General features: G+C 41.7%; 1 protein-coding gene across 1 annotated transcript in view; it reads right to left on the bottom strand.

Moving 5' to 3' along the window:
• Nucleotides 1-5,746: 5,746 nt before the first annotated feature.
• Nucleotides 5,747-22,260, bottom strand: part of LOC142369309 (uncharacterized) — a 29,835-nt gene continuing 13,321 nt past the window's right edge. The window contains exon 3 of the mRNA XM_075451649.1: nt 5,747-6,418. Coding sequence (XP_075307764.1) covers nt 6,299-6,418 — 120 coding nt within the window. The 3' untranslated portion in view covers nt 5,747-6,298. The remainder of the gene's footprint in view (nt 6,419-22,260) is intronic.

Here is a 22,260-nt window from a genome sequence, read left to right as displayed (position 1 = left end):
GGAAAGATATCTGATCCCATCAGCATCATCCTCCTGGCAGTTGTTGAACCAGGTGAGTGTGAGTTTGTCTCTGGATCAGAGCTGAAGCAGCTTCCTGGTTGTTGATGTGAGAGTGAAACATCTCAGATCAGATGTTTCAGGTGTTTTCTAAAGATGTTGTTGATGAGACTCTGTAGAAAGCAGCTGGTCTGAGTGCAGGAGATGATGTGGGACAGCAGTTTGAAGAGGAAATGTTCTTCAGTCATCACCCACCTGACAGCTGGTAACCACACCTGTTTCTGACCTGCAGGGAACAGTCGGGGACATCATGGACTGGCTGCAGGTCTGTCAGCTGGGATCATTATTACAGCTGCTGCTGCTCTCTGGATCTCTCAGAGACACAAGAAGAAGAAATCAGACTCTCCTCCTGATGAAGCAGCTGTCCAACAGCTGCTCTGACTTAGAGTGTCTGATACTGGCTGTGTTTCAAACTGCATACTTCTCCTACTACTCATACTAACTTTCTGAGTTAGTATGCGAGTTTGAGTAAGCAGAAGTTCCCGGATGCATACTAGATTCTCCGATATGTTGGGTATGCATCATGAGGTTACTACTCACACTCAAACTACCCAAGATGCAACGTAACGTGACGTCACCGATCGTCATTTCCTGTCAAAACGGAAGTTTCAAGCTAGCTACAACGAGGGTAGGTTCACTTCCTCTTTTCAAAACAAAAGCACCAATTGTATCGTAATGGCTTTCCCTATGATAAAAAGCAACGGGTATTTTATTTTGTGAAAACAACCGGAAGTGCGTTGTTCACTGCGGCTAGCTTTAGTAGCGCCGAATTCGTGGGAACAAAACTGTATATAGCCGGTATTTTGTCAGGTTTTCAACACGTTGGGGATCTAAACGACTACTTTCTCACCTGAAAATGTTTCAAATGTTGCTAAAGTTTACAGAGTTTAGAGCTTAAGGGAAATCAGCTTCAGGCCGGCTGATTTCGGCTCGGGCAGATTCCACTTTAATTTAAAGTCATTTTCCTCCGTCTCAGCTCCATCATGTAGACAGTCCAACCCTTTTTATCCACAGCCTCATTTATTTGTTCAATTGCAAATAAATAATTGGATTAAAAATTCACTGTATTGTGTATTTATTTACATTTTACTCAACATGTAACACTGTGAATATGTTTGATCTCAGGATGTTGAGAGACTTTAGTTAAATCTAGATTACAGCAGATTATCAGAAATGATTCAGCTGAACTCCAACACAAACAGCTGACAGCTACAGATCTCAGATCCCGTCTGAGAAAAGCAGATGTATTTCAGTTCTATACTGATTTATTTATGCTTTACATGCAGGTTTTATGATAATAACATGTTTCCATCTGCGTGCTTTCATCCTTTTACAAACTTTTGTAAACAGCAACATGCAAAGAGCTCGTGGGCTCTCAGAGTCGTTATAAATGACTAAATGAAATGAGTTTTAATGGACTTCTGAACACTGAGGGCTTATGAAGGTGTCCCTTTAGAGGTGGACATCCTTTAATCATTTTAAACGCAGGTTAAACAGTCATAAAAATAACCTTTTGTCTGTTCCTCCACACTTGGCCTCATTGATAAACGCTGCGGGGTTAAAGAAAGATGAAATTCATTTATAATACAGCTGTGATGTGGCTCTGCAGCTCTGACTCGACAGATGTTTTAAAGATACTCCATAAAAAGTGAGTCAGGGGCTTTGGATAATTCAGCGTATACAGGCCACCATCAGGAGTTATTAAAGATCCGATCATGATCAGGGCCTGTTGTTCCACATGATAAAGAAAAAGATAAAGACCTTTACGGATGCTGTCAGAGGCTCCTCACACATTAAATCAGTGAGTTTGGCAGCACGACGACAGAAGAATGTTCCTTTAAAATGTGTGGGACAGACTCATGATCACGATGATGCTCGGCTGTGCTGGTGCTGTGGTTTCTGGGCCTCAGGTGGAGCTGAGCAGGTTTCCAGGAGGTCAGAGTCTGGATTGCTCCTGCCCTCACACCTGTTCCCCGTCTGTCCTCGTTCCCCTGATAGGAGCTGCAGGAGAAGCCGGCCTTCACCAGATGGTCTCCCTGCCCCTGTGGTAATTAGGCCGACTCCTGTGTGCACAGTGAGTGTATCTGCCATTACTCATCCTGCCTTCTTGTCCTCTTCAGTGCCGCCTCCATCAATGATTCTCCTGGCTTTGGATTCCCACGCTAAGGAAGAGCATTCAGTGTTCCCCGACACCTTCCTGTTCACCTACCGGCCTGCTCGGCCCGCGGCCGGCTCCCAACCACTGCAGCGCAGCCAGCATCCTCCCCTCTGCTCTGGATATCCACCTGGAATCAGTAAGAACAGGTCATTCCCATTTGTTTCTCCCTGCTCAGAGTTTCATGATTACCCACATCCTCCCTCTGGCTTCCATCACACCCCACCTGTAAACACTCTGTTCCAACCAAAGTTCCTTTCATCAGGGGTTCTTCACGAATATGTAGAAGATGAAAGAATATTTTCCCCATTTAAAAGTTGAAAGTCTTCATGTGGAGACATGAGAGTAACTCTTCTTCCATCCAGCACTGTGGACTAGGGCTGGGCGGTTCTGGAAAAAATGAGTATCACGTTTTTTTTGATAAAAAATTATATCACGGTTTTCTGCACGTTTTTTTTAGAACAAATTTAAATCTTTATTTAACTCAAATCCAAAGTCAATTTCTGCTATTATTCAGTTTGCTTAACAAAAATATTTAACATAAAATACAGCATGACTAATAACCTCCATGAAGTTTACCTAGAACAGATATTCACACATTCTGTTAGCCAGAACACCTATAAAATAAAAAATAAAAAAGCACAGAAGACCCATTTACTTCTAAAATGAACTGCAATGAACTATGTGAAGTTCACCTACAACAGGCATTTACACACACTGTGTTATCCAGAACACTGTAATAAAAACAGAGAAGACCCATTGACTGAACTATTACCAACAATTCTGACAAAAATGGGGAAATTATTCAGAACTATTAATTTGGGCGACAGTGCCGCAGACATCGCCGCAGGAGGAGAGAAAGGAGGCCTCTGATTGGTCAACTCTACATCCGCTCTACACTATGCGTATTTCCGGTTTGCTAACCGGCTAATGGTGACGCTAACCGCGCTAACCGCGCTAACCGCGCTAACCGTGACGATTCTTTCGCCACTCTGCCAGCTCCAGTAGTAGCAATATTTCTTCTATTTCTAGATCAATCAGCTGCATCTCAATCAAAGTGCGCATTCGTCCAGTTGCCATTGTTGTTGAATGACCTCCGTAACCGTAACACCCACAATCCTAGCTTGTTCGTGATTGTCCCTCTTGCGTTGTGGCGTGGGATTTACATAGCGCAGACAGCGCTTCAAAAGTAGGCATAAATCAAAAATAACTGCGTCGTGTCTGCGACAAGCTCACTGCGACACACTGCTGCGAGAGTATACACGGTCCTTTACGCGGCTCGTTATGAAAAAAAAACAAAAAAAAAACAGAACAAAACCGTCTCTCATCAAAAAGCGAACCTTGTGTAGGTGTGAACCGAGATCACGTTTTTTTAACGGTATACCGCCCAGCCCTACTGTGGACATTACTTTAGTTTTAAGTATCTTTGTTTTCACTCACTCCCCATGAGCTGCCACAACATAGCTCCCAGTCTATGTTGTGGCAGCTCATGGCCCCACCCCTGGGCCAGGCCCAGGGGTGGGGCCATGAGTACAGAGAAGTACAGAGAACAACTCCAAACCTTTTTCAGACTGCGTTAAAGATTTCTGGGTCTTTGGGGAAGATGATAAGGGTCAACTTTCCCTCGTAACCAAACACACATTTTCTTCAAAAATATCTGTGTAGCAAGAACATGAAAAGCATGAGAAAAGTTAACATCTGACCTTTAATGAAATGCAGAACAATGAAATACAGACAAGTGTAAAGCTCGACTTCACATCAAACTGAAATGATATATTGCTTCTTCAGATGTTTACAGAAATACCCACAGCTGGTGCAAAGCTACTTTGTGGATCTTAACTTTAAACAAAACAAATATGTTCCGTATAACAGAATAAACATGTTTCTACTTTCAAACAGACTGCATTTTGTTCTGTCCATCAACTCACAATTGATGCCATGTTTGTCTTGAACGTCAGGAGATCCGTCCCCAGTTAAAGCAATCCCAACAAATTATAAAGCACTTTCAATGGTTCTTCAAACATGTGCTCCCCACAGAACATTCAGAACTAAAGTCCTGACAAGAGAAGGTGGTAATCCACAAAGAAGATTTTTAATCTGAACAAAGGCAAGGCTTCTGATTGGTAGTTCCTGTTGCTGCTCCCAGGTGAATGTTTGCTTATCGGCCGTAAAAATTGTTGTTGATTTAAGCCAATCATTTCTCTGCAGTGTGACTACGTTGGTGTCTCTTTAGACTATCTAATCGAGTGAAAGCTGCCCCACACTGACCACAGCTGAAAGGTTTCTCTCCTGAGTGAATACGTTGGTGTTTCTTTAGATGAGATGATTGAGTGAAAGCTGCCCCACACTGACCACAGTTGAAAGGTTTCTCTCCTGTGTGAATACGTTTGTGTGTCTTTAGATTACCTAATGTAGTGAAAGCTGCCCCACACTGAACACAGCTGAAATGTTTCTGTCCTGTGTGAATACGTTGGTGTGTCTTTAGATGAGATAATCTAGTGAAAGCTGCCCCACACTGACCACAGCTGAAATGTTTCTCTCCTGTGTGAATACGTTTGTGTCTCTTTAGATTAGATAATGCAGTGAAAGCTGCCCCACACTGGTCACAGCTGTATGGCTTCTCTCCAGTATGAAGCCTCTGATGATACTTCAGATTTGATCGTTTGATAACTTTCCCACAGTCCTTACAGCAGTGCCATCTGGATCCCTCTTGGGCTCTACGTTTCTGCAATGACAGAGAGGAAGAAGACTTAGACCCTTTTGAAGATTACACAAAAGATTTCTCTATGCCAACCTACGCTAACCAACATATTCTAACTGGACCTGGACAGACCGAGCCACACAGGTCTCAATATCTCAGATCAAACGTGAACGCTGAGGGTGCGTCTATAAGTGCCCTCAGCTATCAGCACTGTGCTCTGATGTGTTCTGCACACGTTCAGCTTTTTAAGCAGTAAACTCTGGCTTTTTGCTCTTTTACTAATTCTTTTTGTCATGATGAAACTAAGAAAAGGAACTTCAGCTACAATATTTCTAAATGATGGAAGGAACCAGAGTCTTGTCCAAGTTGTTCACTTAAACACCATGTAGAGGTTGGGCTGAAAAAGGTTGATGGCCGCTGGTTTAAAGGAATAAAAGTAACAGTGGTGGTAATAGATGACATTCTTTACACTAACCCTCTGTTCCAGCTTACAACTCAGAGGTCTGCAGCCATTCAGCTCAATAGCCATCAGGGAAACACAGTCCGTTTTAACTCAACCTTTGTTTCTCTTTGTTAAAACAACTCTACAAACCTGTCATCTAACCATTAAAGACCCAGAATATTACCACCACCAGGTTCAATTCATGTTGAGTCTAAGCACATCTGGATCTGCAGCTCAGAGAGAGGAGATGAAACCAGGAAACACTTTGCTGTTTTTAACCAGGAAAAACACAAACTGAGCAAATGGAACATTTATTAAGTGACTCTAATATTGATATACTTGGAATATCTGAAAGTTGGTTGACACATTCATCATCATCTACAGCAGCTACCAGCATTCCAGGATATAATGTATTTAGAAAGGCTAGAGAAGCAGGGCGAGGTGGGGGAGTATTAATCTGTCAGAGAGAAGTTTCAACGTGAACTAATAAGGTGGCCTTAAGACGTTAACGCTGAGTGCACTGGTCTAAATGCATCACTCTGCTCTGCAATGTCTTTTACTGTGATTTGTGGGGATCCACCTCAGCAAAGGATGTTTTATGATCATCTTCAGACAATCTTAAATCACTGCAACTCCAAAAAGGAAATCATCCTACTCGCTGATTTTAATATCAACTGGAACATCAAGTCAGGAAAAAAATTAAACAGTTGATGGATGAGTACAATTTGACACAAATTATAAAAGAAGCAACAAGAATAACTAATACGTCAAATACAACAATTGATCCAAAATTTACTAATAATCCTGAAATAATCTCTAAGATTTTGATGAGGTGGCTCGGGCATCTGGTTAGGATGCCTCCTGGACGCCTCCCTGGTGAGGTGTTCCGGGCCCGTCCCAATGGGAGGAGGCCCCGGGGAAGACCCAGGACACGTTGGAGAGACTATGTTTCTCGGCTGGCCTGGAATATCTCGGGGTCCCCCCCAAAAGAGCTGGAGGAAGTGGCCGGAGACAGGGATGCCTTGGTTTCTCTGCTCAAGCTGCTGCCCCCACGACCTGACCCCTGGACAAGCGGAAGATGATGGATAATGGACTTTTAATCTATTATCAGGCCTGTCAGATCACAATTTTATCTTGTGCTCATGGAAAATTAAGAGGAAGCATTTAATGGCATCCACCAGAGGTCACCAGTTCTACTTCATACCCAAAAGCCAGCAACAATTCCTGAATGAGGAAATCCAAAATCTAGAAGGTCTAATATTCTGGAAAATAATGACATTGAGGCTAGCTCAGATAACTTTATTAAAAAAGTCAATGATATTATAACGATTCACAAAAAAAAGGTAAATCCAAGCAACATAGAAATAATCTGCCCTGGTTGAACAATGAAATTATAAAATTAATGAAAAATAGAGATAAAGTCTTAAGGATGACCCGTAAGGTGAAAGCAGATTCTATATTGAGGCCATGAATGGGGCAAATGGTGATTAAAAGCTAATATGGAACAATCTAAATGAGTTATCTCCCCATCTTAGTGATCTACAGCTCCAGGTAAATGATGAGCTAACTGACAATCTGGAGATTACTGCGAGTTATCAATAGATTTTTCATTGGCTCAGTTGAGGAACTTGCGAAGCCCTTTAAATGCTCACATATTTCATCTCTAAAAAGGCCAGAGATTCATTTGGTCTTACTAGTGACCTTTTAAAGACCAATAAACAGGCTCTTGCTGACCCAGTTGCACATCTTGTAAATCTATCCATAAAATAAGGAACGGTACCATCAACATGGAAGATTCCTCGGGTCACCCCCGTCTTTAAATTTGGATGAATTTATTTGCCACCCTAAAACATGACAACCCAGGGTTCAGACCAGGATGCAGAGTTGTAGTCTTACACAATTCTCTGCAGCTTCCCACCTGCTGCTACCCACCCAATCGATTAACACAAAAGGAGCAAATCCTCTTGTGCAAAAAGAAATTATTAAAACAAAAACTTTAACTGAACAAAAACATCAAACTATTAAATGTGGTTTGCTGAATATCAGATCTCTCCTTTCGAAGTCTCTGTTAGTGAATGAGTTGATTTGTGATCATCATATTGATATATTTTGTCTTACAGAAACCTGGCTGCAGCAGGAGGATCATGTTAGCATTAATGAAGCAACTCCCTCTGACTGTTTAAATGTTCACGTTCCTCGAACCACAGGCAGAGGAGGAGGAGTGGCAGCTATTTTCAGATCAGGGTTACTAATCAGTCCCAGACCCAAGATTAGTTTGAGCTCTTTTGAATCTCTGATTCTCAGTTTTTCCCACGCAAAGTGGAAATCCCAGAAACCTTTTGTGTTTGTTGTTGTGTATCGTCCACCTGGCCCTTATTCTGAGTTTCTGTCTGAATTCTCAGAGTTTTTATCCCAGTTAGTGCTGAGTACAGATAAAGTCATTGTAGTGGGTGACTTTAATATTCATGTAGATGTTGAAAATGACAGCCTGAATATGAACTTTAATTCTATATTGGACTCTATTGGATTTGAGTGTTCACAGACCGACTCACTGCCTTAATCACACCCTTGATCTTGTGCTGACTTATGGCATTGAGAGTGAACAGTCTTATCTGACCATTTTCTGATAACCTTTGAGTTTACATTACTTGACTATACAGTTTCTGAGAAGAAATTTACGTATAGAAGGTGTCTATCAGAGGATGCTGTAACCAGATTTAAAGAATTAATTCCATCATCCTTTTCTTCACTGCCATGTGCAGATATGACAGAGGACGACTACCTAAACTTTACTCCAGCAGCACTTGACTCTCTTGTTGACAGCACTATAATTTCAATGCGTACAGCACTGGACAATGTTGCCCCTCTGAAAAGGAAGGTAATCAGTCAGAAGAGGTTGGCTCCTTGGTATAATTCACAGCTGCGTGCTTTAAAGCAGACTGCAAGAAAGCTGGAGAGACAGTGGCGTTCCTCTAATTTAGAAGAGTCTCAGTTAGTCTGGAAAGATAGTTTAACAATGTATAAGAAAGCCCTTCGTAAAGCTAGAACTGCTTATTATTCATCATTGATAGAAGAGAATAAGAATAATCCCAGGTTTCTTTTCAGCACTGTAGCCAGTCTGACTTAAGGCTCTAGCATGGTTGCCGCGTCTGCTCGCACGAGCGGTGTTGATGACGTCACGTGTTCGTGCCCGCCATAGGACCTTATATAGTGGCACAAGTCGTTGCGCACCAGTAGTTGCAATTTTCTCCGTCACAGAGGTGGCGCTGCTACGTGAAGGTTACCTCTACTCTACAATCAGGAAAGTGGAGAAGAAAACAATGCCGCTGTCAAGAGCAAGAATACTGTAATTAATGATACTGCTGCAGTTTTCGGATCATTTTAATTTTTTAATTCAGTTAAAAGAGGTGAATGTCTGAAGCCCCCGGCATCAACAGAGTCTCTGCCCTCTTCTTTGCCTTCACATATCTGTCCCGTAGCTTCTTCCACACATTCTTACAGAACTCTCCCTCTTTCCCCAAAGTTCTGCCAATCTCTGTCCACCAGTTTTGGTAGTTTACGTGCTCCCTGTGCTGTTTCACTGCAGTTTCGTACAGCTGCCTGTACAAACGCACCTCCTCACTGAGCCTGGTCTCACATCGGTCCATCCGGTTCGTTGTGCTCGGCGCCGCCAAGTTACAAAAATCGACTGGTGCACGACAACGCGCTGCGCCGTCTTTTCAAGGGAAGCGCCAGGCCTGAAACGTCATTTTGACGTCACGGTCCACCACCGCCGTGACAGACGCGGCAACCATGCTACCGCCTTAAGAGTCCGAGCTCTGCTGAGCCAGTTATTCCTTTAACTCTGAGCAGTGATGATTTCATGAGCTTTTTTATTAATAAAACTGTTTCTATCAGAGAGAAGATTGATGGAGTCCTTCCCACTATTATCAGTGATGTATCATCAAGTACAGCAGCTTTAGAAGTATCTTTAGAACCTGATTTGTATTTAGACGGCTTCTGCCCAGTTGATCTCTCTGAACTAACAACAGCAATAGTCTCTTCTAAACCATCAACTTGTGTTTTAGACCCAATCCCAACCAGACCGTTCAAGGAGGTTTTCCCATTAATTGACACTTCCATATTGGATTTGATCAATCTGTCTTTGTTGACAGGATATGTACCTCAGACTTTTAAGGTTGCTGTAATTAAACCTTTACTTAAAAAACCTACTCTTGATTCAGAAGTGTTGGCTCATTATTGACCTATATCCAATCTCCCTTTTATGTTTAAAGTTCTTGAAAAATTAGTTGCAGCTCAGCTTTGTGATCACTTACACAGAAATAATCTGTTTGAAGAGTTTCAGTCAGGATTCAGAGTGCATCATAGCACAGAAACTGCACTGCTGAAAGTTACCAATGATCTCCTCTTAGCCTCTGATAGCAGACTTGTGTCTGTGCTTGTCCTGTTGGATCTCAGTGCTGCATTTGATACGGTCGATCACAGTATCTTATTACACAGACTTGAACATGTTATTGGGATTAAAGGAACTGGATTAGGCTGGTTTAAGTCATATTTATCTGATAGAGTTCAGTTTGCTCTTGTAAATGAAGAATCTTCCTCACACACCAGAGTAAGTCATGGAGTTACTCTGGTCTATAATGAGCCAACACTTCTGAATCAAGAGTAGGTTTTTTAAGTAAAGGTGTTACAGTGCCGCCGCCGCTGCGGCCCTCCCCCCCTTTCTGTCTTCTCAAACCCCAGCTGGTCGAGGCGGATGGCCACCCTTCCTGAGTCTGGTTCTGCCAGAGGTTTCTTCCTGTTAAAAGGGAGTCGTTTCTCTCCACAGTCGCCTCAGGCACGCTCAGGCAGGGAGATTGGACCGAAAAACAAAAAGTTTTCAGTGCAATCTGTTGGTTTTCTTAGCTAGGAAATTGTTTTTGAATTGGCTCTATATGAACGAATTGGATTATTTTATGAATTATGATTATTATTAATTAATTGAATTCCAATTGGCTTGAATTGGACTTACTATCTAAGTGCCTTGAGATGACATTTGTTGTATTTGGCGCTATATAAATAAAAATGAATTGAATTGAATTTAAGGCCGACAAAATCTATCCACCCATAAGTATTTTACCTAGAATTTCCAAAGTAGCGGAGAAATGGGTTACCACAGAACTGACTGAACACTGAAATAATGGCCATGCCACTCTTCATCCAATGCAGTTTGGATTTAGGAAATTCCATTCAGCAGAGACAGTTACCTGTTATTTCCTAGAAAAATTAAAGCGCTTGTTGGATCAGGGTGGCTTTGTAGCTCCTATATTTCTTGATTTAAAGCGTGCTTTTAGACACAATTAATCATTATGTGCTTATTACTAAATCAACTCATTTCAACTTTTCAAATAGTGCCCTCTGCTGGATGAAATCATACCTGTCGCACAGGAAACAGGCAGTTAAAATTGGTGATTCGTCATCTTCATACCTAACTTCTTCTGCTGGATTACCACAGGGCTCAATATTGGGTCCTGTTTTATTCAGCCTAAATGTCCATAACTTACCAAATGTCTGTAGAAATATAAAGAGGCAACCATATGCTGACGACACTGTATTATACTGTCATGCCAATTCAATTCAAGAAGCTGCTGCAATTCTCTCAGGAGCCACGGTGCCAGTGTCCCATTGGCTCCAAAACTGTTGTTTACAGGTGAATAAGAAAATAAACAGTCTGATGTTTTACTCCCGGCAGCCAACAGAGGGACAGCAACCATCAGTCATGGTGGATGCAGAGACACTTGATGTGGTTGAACACTTTAAGTACCTTGGGGTAATCTTTGATTCTAATCATAATGTTGTGTTCACTCCTCCCGGGAGCTTGTAAATTTTTTTTAGATCACATGCTTACTTATGTAAGTTTACTTACAGTAAACTTAGACTGTTTACTGACGCTGTGACGCTTTGCGGTAAGACGTGTTGCATCACTTCCTGTTACCTTGCTTGTGCACTGTGGAATTTCTTGCTCCGCTTGGAGTACTGATAATCACTTTATTTCGATCTATAACTTACACAATTTTGCATAGTTAAAACTCTATAGCTTACCGTTCTGTTCTAACACACTCCTACAGATCTTTAATCTTTATTCTCACTTTTTAGCGGTGTGTCTGGTTCTCTAGCGTAGCATGGCTACCGGTTCTCTTCCTCCTTCTCCTGCTTTCACCTGCTCCGTGTGTCAGATGTTTAGTTACTCCTCTGCCTCCTTTAGCGATAATGGTACATGTAACAAATGTAGTCTTTTTGTAGTTTTGGAGGCGAGGTTATCTGAATTGGAAGCTCGGCTCTGCACTGTTGAAAATCAACCGATAGCGAGCCAGGCCCCTTTTGCCAGTGTGGAGCCACCTAGCGTAGCTAGCTCCATTAGCCGCCCCCAGGCAGAACCCGAGCAGCCGGGATTACATCGTGGCTGGGTGACTGTCAGGAAGAGGCATAGCTCTAAAGTCAAGCCCGTTGTTCACCATCGACCTGTCCACGCTTCAAACAGATTTTCCCCACTCAGCGACACACCCGCTGAGGACAAAACCCTGGTAATTGGCAGCTCTATAGTCAGAAACGTGGCATTAGAGACACCAGCGGCCATAGTCAAATGCATTCCAGGGGCCAGAGCGGGCGACATAGAATCCTATTTAAAACTGCTGGCTAAGGATAAACGTAAATATGGTAAAATAGTTATTCACGTCGGCGTTAATGACACCCGGTTACGCCAATCGGAGGTCACTAAAATTAATGTTGCATCGGTGTGTGACTTTGCCAAAACAATGTCGGACTCCGTAGTTTTCTCTGGACCCCTGCCAAATCTGACCAGTGATGACATGTTTAGCCGCATGTCGTCCTACAATCGCTGGTTGTCTAGATGGTGTCCAGCAAACAACGTGGGCTACATAGATAATTGGCAATCTTTCTGGAGAAAACCTGGTCTGATGAGGAGAGACGGCATCCATCCCACTTTGGAAGGAGCAGCTCTCATTTCTAGAAATATGGATGAATTTATTTGCCACCCTAAAACATGACAACCCAGGGCTCAGACCAGGATGCAGAGTTGTAGTCTTACACACTTCTCTGCAGCTTCCCACCTGCTGCTACCCACCCAATCGCTTAACACAAAAGGAGAAAATCCTCTTGTGCAACAAGAAATTATTAAAACAAAAACTTTAACTAAACAAAAACATCAAACTATTAAATGTGGTTTGCTGAATATCAGATCTCTCCTTTCGAAGTCTCTGTTAGTGAATGAGTTGATTTGTGATCATCATATTGATATATTTTGTCTTACAGAAACCTGGCTGCAGCAGGAGGATCATGTTAGCATTAATGAAGCAACTCCCTCTGACTGTTTAAATGTTCACGTTCCTCGAACCACAGGCAGAGGAGGAGGAGTGGCAGCTATTTTCAGATCAGGGTTACTCATCAGTCCCAGACCCAAGATTAGTTTGAGCTCTTTTGAATATCTGATTCTCAGTTTTTCCCACGCAAAGTGGAAATCCCAGAAACCTCTTGTGTTTGTTGTTGTGTATCGTCCACCTGGCCCTTATTCTGAGTTTCTGTCTGAATTCTCAGAGTTTTTATCCCAGTTAGTGCTGAGTACAGATAAAGTCATTGTAGTGGGTGACTTTAATATTCATGTAGATGTTGAAAATGACAGCCTGAATATGAACTTTAATTCTATATTGGACTCTATTGGATTTTCTCAGAGTGTACACAGACCAACTCACTGCCTTAATCACACCCTTGATCTTGTGCTGACTTATGGCATTGAGAGTGAACAGTTAACAGTGTTCCCTCATAACCCTGTCTTATCTGACCATTTTCTGATAACCTTTGAGTTTACATTACTTGACTATACAGTTTCTGAGAAGAAATTTACATATACAAGGTGTCTATCAGAGGATGCTGTAACCAGATTTAAAGAATTAATTCCATCATCCTTTTCTTCACTGCCATGTGCAGATATGACAGAGGACGACTACCTAAACTTTACTCCAGCAACACTTGACTCTCTTGTTGACAGCACTATAGTTTCAATGCGTACAGCACTGGACAATGTTGCCCCTCTGAAAAGGAAGGTAATCAGTCAGAAGAGGTTGGCTCCTTGGTATAATTCACAGCTGCGTGCTTTAAAGCAGACTGCAAGAAAGCTGGAGAGACAGTGGCGTTCCTCTAATTTAGAAGAGTCTCAGTTAGTCTGGAAAGATAGTTTAACAATGTATAAGAAAGCCCTTCGTAAAGCTAGAACTGCTTATTATTCATCATTGATAGAAGAGAATAAGAATAATCCCAGGTTTCTTTTCAGCACTGTAGCCAGTCTGACTAAGAGTCCGAGCTCTGCTGAGCCAGTTATTCCTTTAACTCTCAGCAGTGATGATTTCATGAGCTTCTTTATTAATAAAATTGTTTCTATCAGAGAGAAGATTGATGGAGTCCATCCCACTATAATTAGTGATGTATCATTAAGTACAGCAGCTTTAGAAGTATCTTTAGAACCTGATTTGTATTTAGACGGCTTCTGCCCAGTTGATCTCTCTGAACTAACAACAGCAATAGTCTCTTCTAAACCATCAACTTGTGTTTTAGACCCAATCCCAACCAGACTGTTCAAGGAGGTTTTCCCATTAATTGACACTTCCATATTGGATTTGATCAATCTGTCTTTGTTGACAGGATATGTACCTCAGACTTTTAAGGTTGCTGTAATTAAACCTTTACTTAAAAAACCTACTCTTGATTCAGAAGTGTTGGCTCATTATAGACCTATATCCAATCTCCCTTTTATGTCTAAAGTTCTTGAAAAAATAGTTGCAGCTCAGCTTTGTGATCATTTACACAGAAATAATCTGTTTGAAGAGTTTCAGTCAGGATTCAGAGTGCATCATAGCACAGAAACTGCACTGCTGAAAGTTACCAATGATCTCCTCTTAGCCTCTGATAGCGGACTTGTGTCTGTGCTTGTCCTGTTGGATCTCAGTGCTGCATTTGATACGGTCGATCACAGTATCTTAATACACAGACTTGAACATGTTATTGGGATTAAAGGAACTGCATTAGCCTGGTTTAAATCATATTTATCTGATAGATTTCAGTTTGTTCTTGTAAATGAAGAATCTTCCTCACACACCAGAGTAAGTCATGGAGTTCCCCAGGGTTCTGTGCTTGGACCAATTCTTTTCACTTTATACATGCTTCCATTAGGTAACATTATTAGACAGCATGGCATAAATTTCCATTGCTATGCTGATGATACTCAGCTGTACTTATCTATAAAACCAGATGAAACCAATAGGTTGGTCAGACTACAAGCATGTCTTAAAGACAAAGACCTGGATGACTCAGAACTGTCTGCTGCTAAATTCAGACAAAACTGAAGTCGTTATCTTTGGACCTGAGCGTTTCAGGGAGAAATTGTCTAGCTATATAGTTACTCTAGATGGTATTTCCTTGGCTTCTAGTTCTACAGTGAGGAACCTTGGAGTTATTTTTGACCAGAATTTATCATTTGACTCGCATATAAAACAGGTTTCTAGGACTGCTTTCTTTCATCTTCGTAATATTGTTAAAATCAGGAACATCTTGTCTCAGAGTGATGCAGAAAAACTAGTCCATGCATTTGTTACTTCAAGATTGGACTACTGTAATTCTTTATTATTGGGCTGTCCCACATATTCTCTGAAAAGCCTTCAGTTGATCCAAAATGCTGCAGCCAGAGTTCTGATGAGAACTAACAGGAGAGATCATATTTCTCCAGTTTTAGCTTCTCTTCATTGGCTCCCTGTTAAATTCAGAATAGAATTTAAGATTCTTCTCCTTACATATAAAATTCTTAATGACCGAGCTCCATCATATCTTAAAGATCTCATTATAAGATATTTTCCTAACAGAGCACTTCGTTCCCAAACTAGAGCTGTAACAAAATCCGGGTTATCCGGTTTTCAACCCGGATAAATACGTCACCCGGGCAGACCGGATGGTGGCATGCATTTGATCCGCCTTAAAAAAAAAAAAAGAGATCCGCCCAAATTGAGCCAGACGGCATTTCATTATGTCAACAAATGGCAGTTACAGCGCTCTTGCACCTTTGTCGTGAGAGAAATGATGAAACCGGAATATATATATTATATATATCCCTCTTTAGTTGCCTACTAGTTCAGTCACGAACACACAGTCACAGGCACACACTGAGTGAAACGAAACCTAACTCCCGCCCCGTTTGTCACGAGCCCGTTTGTTGTTGGTTAAGTGAGCCATGCCCCCTACTGATCCGTCCTGACTTGGATCCGTCCGGACGGGACGGATCCCCGCTGACTCGTACTGCTCGAACGGATCACTCTGCGAGTCGCGGGTCGCGGCGCATTCGGCTCTGCTCGCTCGCAACTCCTAGTTGTATAAATGAGCCACGCCACCAGCCAATCACAGACTGGTAGTTTTCACAGACTGGTATTTGTGTGATAAATAATAAAAAAATAAAGAGGAAGAATTGTAATAATCATGTTAGAACTGGTGTAGTTGGGTGCTAGCTAGCTAGTCCCGCCCCAATTGTCACGAGCCCGTTTGTTGTTGGTTAAGTGAGCCATGCCCCCCACTGATCCGTCCTGACTTGGATCCGTCCGGACGGGACGGATCCCCGCTGACTCGTACTGCTCGAACGGATCACTCTGCGAGTCGCGGGTCGCGGCGCACTCGGCTCTATCTCTCTACTCGCTCGCAAGCTGAGTCGGGCGAATCATGCCGGCTCTGGGTGACTCACGGCCAGTCGAGTCACGCGGCAGAATCGAAACTTAAAAAGATCCGAGTTGGCAGTGATCCGCTACTTGCCCGTCTGACCCGCTGAGTCACTCAGAGCCAGCGATTCAGTGGTCAGACAGGCAAGTAGCGGATCCATGCCAACTCGGATCTTTTTAAGTTTCGATTCTGCCGGCAGCAAGGATTGTCGTCGTCAACCCATCTGACTGCTGAAGCCTCTGCAGCTCGCTACGGGCTCGGTTAGCGTGGCTTCATGCATCTTGTACAGTCGTTGAAAAATAATCATTTCATGTCTGGCTTTCAGATAAAATGGCATTGAATTATTACTTGACAAAAATAAATGAATGAACTTGTAGCCGTAGGCTGCTCTTTGATTTATCAAAATGAATTGATAAATGGGACAAAATAAAGGCGAGGCGCATAGCCACTAAACGGCAGAAAGGTTTTTTTTTTTTTTTTTTTAATAAGTGACTCAAGTGATTCAAGTGATCCGTATAACTCGAATCACCTCCTTGAAATGATCCGATCAGCCCGGATCACCCAAAAGATTCGAGTTAAGCATCTCTATCCCAAACTGCAGGTTTACTTGAGGTTCCCAGAGTTTCTAAAAGTAGAATGGGAGGCAGAGCCTTCAGTTATCAGGCCCCTCTATTGTGGAATAAGCTGCCAGTAAATGTCCGGGAAGCAGACACCCTTTCCACTTTTAAGACCAGGCTTAAAACTTTCCTTTTTGATAAAGCTTATAGTTAGGGATGGCTCAGGTGATCCTGAAACATCCCATAGTTAAGCTGCTATAGGCCTAGACTGCTGGGGGGCCTCATCTGACACACCTTTCCTCACTTTACTCTCTTTATGTATATGTGATATTATTGTGGTCATTAACTCGTGTTTCCCTGTTCCAACAGATATCCTGAATGGTGTTACAGTGCCGCCATCGCGGTGGCCCCCCCCCCCCCTTTCTGTCTTCTCAAACCCCAGCTGGTCGAGGCGGATGGCCACCCTTCCTGAGTCTGGTTCTGCCAGAGGTTTCTTCCTGTTAAAAGGGAGTCGTTTCTCTCCACAGTCGCCTCAGGCACGTCGCTCAGGCCGGGAGATTGGACCGAAAAACAAAAAGTTTTCAGTGCAATCTGTTGGTTTTCTTAGCTAGGAAATTGTTTTTGAATTGGCTCTATATGAACGAATTGGATTATTTTATCAATTATGATTATTATTAATTAATTGAATTCCAATTGGCTTGAATTGGACTTACTATCTAAGTGCCTTGAGATGACATTTGTTGTATTTGGCGCTATATAAATAAAAATGAATTGAATTGAAAATCGATTTGGGTCTTGATGAAAACCGGAAGTGATGTAGTTAAGAAAATAAAAACGGGATAAAACGGGAACTTCTTTGCCGTCATTAAAAGTAGCATACCAACGACACGAAACTCAATACTTTGACTTACATTCTGATACATTGCCCAACGCGGCAAGTTCATTTTGAACGTTGTAAACAATCGGGAAATGTGTATTTTCTGCATGGGCTGTTACGCAGATTAGCATTAAACTATTGAAATATACTAGCTGTTTCTAAGGATTTTGTACGTTAGCGGCTAGTTAGCGAAATGCTACCACTTGTTTCGTTCACCAAACAGATTGAGGATTATGTGTTCAAAGGGAAATTATATGTGGCTTATAATGTTGTAAAATGTGAGTTAACGCGAGCTCAACTTTGGCTGTGATATGTGCATATGTTTTACTGTGAAGCTTTAAAATCTATGGTTTAAAATATGTGTGTATTTGAATGCTAAAAATGCTAAATATTGCAAATTTATTTGTTTACAGTTTAACCGTGTAATTCACAAGGCAATAAACAATAACAACAACAAAGACTACCGTAGTGGCCGTTTGTCAAACAAATTAAATAAAACTTAAATTAAAGCAAATCAAACGAACACTTCAGGTACCATGGGCAGGTAATGTACGCAGGCAAGACATAGTCCAATTTCCAGGCAGAAGTTTTGAGGTGAGGCTGGTTTATTTGTTATTCCAGAAGAGCAAACAACATGGTCTCTCTTGCACTGGTAAAAAAAAAACATTTGCCCATCACCCAGGTGCCTACACAGATCACCACCTACTTCCTATCTATATACAGGTGTGCCTATGCCCACTACTACCTCCAAGTGTTCAAATCACATCAGTAAATAAATCAAAGAAAAAGACTAAACCTATAAAGCAAAGCAATTAACTAAACAAATAACTAGACAATAATATTAGCAAAATATCAATAATTAATGTGAGCAAAATAATAATGAAAACAATAAACAAATTAACCATTAAATTTACAATTACTCAAAAAGAAAAATAGTATAGCTCCAACAACTACCATATGTTATTCGTAACAAAGTTAAACACGAGTGGCAACCATGTCTGAAGCCAAATATTCTGCAGGAGAAAAGGACCTTACAACACTGAAAAGGAGGCGAGGACAAGCTAAAGCAGCTGTAACCAAGATGATAATGGCTGTGAATATAAAAATCCGAGAAAAGCAGCATTGGGGGGTTCCAGTGATGCCATCATCCTGAATGGCAGCATAAAGTGAGAGCTCCCTCGCGAAAATAGTTATTTCGCCCCATTAGACTGTCAAATACAGATTTTCAGATAATACTCGAACAGACAAGAGGGGCAAGAATGGGGAAGACGCGCACAAACAAAGAAAAAACTGCTGCAGATCCTGCAAAGGATGACAATCCGGAGAACAGCTCACCTACACAAGCACAAGATGGCGGAGCTAATGCTAACATTCACCCAAATGCCGCCGCAAGTTTTTGGAGGAAATTTGGGACTTCCGAAAAGACACAAAAGAACAATTAAACGATATTAAATCAGAAATCACCAAATCATTAACCAGAAAATAGCGGAGGCTGAAGTGCGAATTGAAAAGGTGGAAGACCGTGTTCAAAACGTGGAGCACGTAATGAACAAGATGATAAAAGTCATGCATCAGCAAGAAAACAAGCTACTCGACCATGAAGGGAGATCCCGACAGGAGAATTTAAGGATATACAATGTTCCCGAAGGAGCCGAGGGGTCGTCTATGATGTAGTTTGTGGAAAAACTATTGCGGGACACGCTGGAGATCCCCCAGACCATGGAGCTTGATGTCAAGAGAGCGCACCGCCGGAGACAGGGAAGACAAGCCGCGGTCAATAATAGTCAAATTCCTCCGCTACAGGACTAAAGAAGAGATTCTGCGCAAGGCTTGAGGAAAGAAGAAGGTCTTCCTGAATGGGAAAATAATATACTTTGACCAAGATTACGCCCCAGCAGTTCTGCAGAAGAGGAAGGAATATGCTGAGGCGAAGCGAGTGTTAAAGCAGAGAAATATCCGCTTTCAGACCCCGTTCCCCGCCAAACTACGAGTGTTTTATGAGGACGGGACGCGAATCCTGTATCAGACAGCGGAGGAGGCGACCAAAGACATGAAGGACAGAGGTCTGCCAGTCAGTGTGATTACACCGAGGGAGAGTCTGGCTGAACAGCTGTCCCGCTCCGCCTGGGAAACAGTGGGAGGACCGGGCCGGCGAAGGACAGGTGAGGAGCGAGAGAAAAATATCAGGGAGAGAGCTCCAAGCCTTCAGAGGGCAGCCCTCACCCTCTCCAGAGGAATTATAAGTTTTGACTGACTTTTTTAAGGCGGTGCTATATTCATCTCAAGACATCTACATCTATACCCTTACCCCAACTAGGTGAGAATATATACAGACGAGGGATGCATAAGGACACATTTTCTGTGTAATGAACAGAGAGCTTTTTCCTTTTTGTTCCGAGTGCCATGGTGAGGGCCCTCAGCCCACAGGTGGGAGAGGCTTTCCCTCACAGCTAGACGTTCTATCTAGCTTAGCCCAGGGTCATCTATTAGAGACCCCAGCCTTGGAATCACACCTTTTTTTTTATTTTTTCTTTCTTACTTATGTTTGTTGTTCTTGTTTGTTCAGGGAGTAGAGCTGTTAAGTCTCATTTTGCTGATACACTTACAAATAAATACACATGGCTAGTGACAAAGTAAAATGTATTTCGTTCAATGTCAATGGGCTGTTGAATCCAATTAAACGCAGTAAAATCCTATCTAAAATTAGGACAGAACAAGCCCATATAGTTTATTTACAGGAGACCCACTTGACAGATAAGGAACATGTCAAATTAAAGAGAATGGGCTTCACTAATCTGTTTTTTTCTTCATACAAATCAGGACATAGGAGAGGACATCTCAAACAAGCTAAACTTTGAAAAAGTATTCGAAATGGGGGATAAGCAGGGCAGATTTATTTTAGTCAGGGGAAAGATAGATGGGAATCCAATCACCCTATTGAACATCTATGCACCCCAAGGGAGTGATATTAGTTTCTTCCAAAAAAATCACTGATATTATGGTAGCGGAAACAGAAGGCCTTTTGGTCTGTGGAGGGGATTTAAATATACATCTACAGCCAAAGCTAGACTCGTCTAGTAGAAAAACACGTGATATGAAGTCCCTATATAAGAAAGTAAACACACTTTTTGAAGAGGTGGGATTAATTGACATATGGCGAGACTTTTTCCCTAACAGAAGGGATTACACTCACTATTCTGCTCCTCACTCTATCTATACAAGAATAGACTATTTCATAACATTCGGGAAGGATAAAGATAAAATATATACATGTGGAATCGGGACAATAAATGTAAGTGACCATGCACCAATATACTTATCTGTTGATTTTAACCTGCGGTCAAAAAATAACACATGGAAATTGAACTCAAGCCTGCTGAATGATCCGTCTTTTAAGGCACAAATTAAATCGGAAATTAGTCTCTTCTTAGAGTTCAACGACAGGTCTCACCTCCCATGTTATGGGATACTTTGAAGGCTGTTCTAAGAGGGAAAATTATAGCAATACCTACATTTAGGAAAAGAAATAGGAATATAAAATTAGAGGATTTAAAAAACAAGCTAAAAGAACTAGAAAGAAAACATAAATTGGATCTGGCACAGGATACATTAAGAGAAATTATAAACATCAGGAACGAAATTAATAGTCTGACCACACAAGAAATCAAGAAAAACTTAATGTTTCTGAAACACAGACACTATGAAAGTGGATCTAAATCTATGAAAGTATTGGCGTGGAAATTGAAAAAAAAGATAGCGGAAAATACTATTCATAAAATTAGGCATCCAAGAACAAAAGTGATAAAAATAAACAAAATGAAATTCAGGAAGCTTTTGAAGTGTTCTATAAAACCCTATATTCTGAAGTCCCAGGTAGGAGTGTAACCCAAATTGACAACTTCCTGAATCCCCTAGATTTACCCACTCTAGATGGAGAACAAAATGAAATAATGACTGCGGATATAACTGAAGAAGAACTAAAAGCTGCAATTAGTAGGCTTAAATTAAGCAAGTCACCAGGATCTGATGGTTACACGGCAGAGTGGTACAAGGAATTTAAAAAAGAACTAATCCTTATTTTACTTCCAACATTGAACTGGGCTTTAAAAAAAAGGCACAAACGCCACCCAGCTGGAAGGAGGCAATAATTTCAGCCATACCAAAAGAAGGCAGGGATAAAATGGAGTGTGGATCTTTTAGGCCAATCTCTATTCTTAATGTAGACTATAAACTATTTACCTCTATCATGGCCAGACGATTAGAAGAGTTTCTACCAACGTTGATACGTAACGATCAAACAGGTTTTATACACCAACGCCAAACACAAGACAATATACGAAAGACACTACATATTATGGACCATATACAAAAAAATTAAATTAAAGCTGTTGTGATAAGCGTAGACGCTGAAAAGGCCTTCGACTCGGTCAACTGGAATTTTCTCTACAGAGTCCTATATAGATTTGGCTTCCACAATACAATTATTAAAACCATACAGGCACTATATGACAACCCTACTGCCAGGATTAAAATCAACGGATATTTATCAAATAGCTTTACGCTAGAAAGGGGCTCCAGACAGGGCTGCGCTTGGTCACCACTAGTGATGTGGCGTTTGAAGCGAGGCCTCGGAGCATGTGTCGAGCAAAAAGGGGCGAGCCAGATGAAGCGTTGGTTCGAGGCTTGTATCGTTTCCATAAAAATCACGTGACTGATGACAAA

The sequence above is a fragment of the Odontesthes bonariensis genome, chromosome 19 (assembly GCF_027942865.1).
Source record: "Odontesthes bonariensis isolate fOdoBon6 chromosome 19, fOdoBon6.hap1, whole genome shotgun sequence".
NCBI lineage: Eukaryota > Metazoa > Chordata > Actinopteri > Atheriniformes > Atherinopsidae > Odontesthes > Odontesthes bonariensis.
Note: the sequence above shows the minus strand (reverse complement) of the source record. Positions and strands in the feature narration are given on the sequence as shown.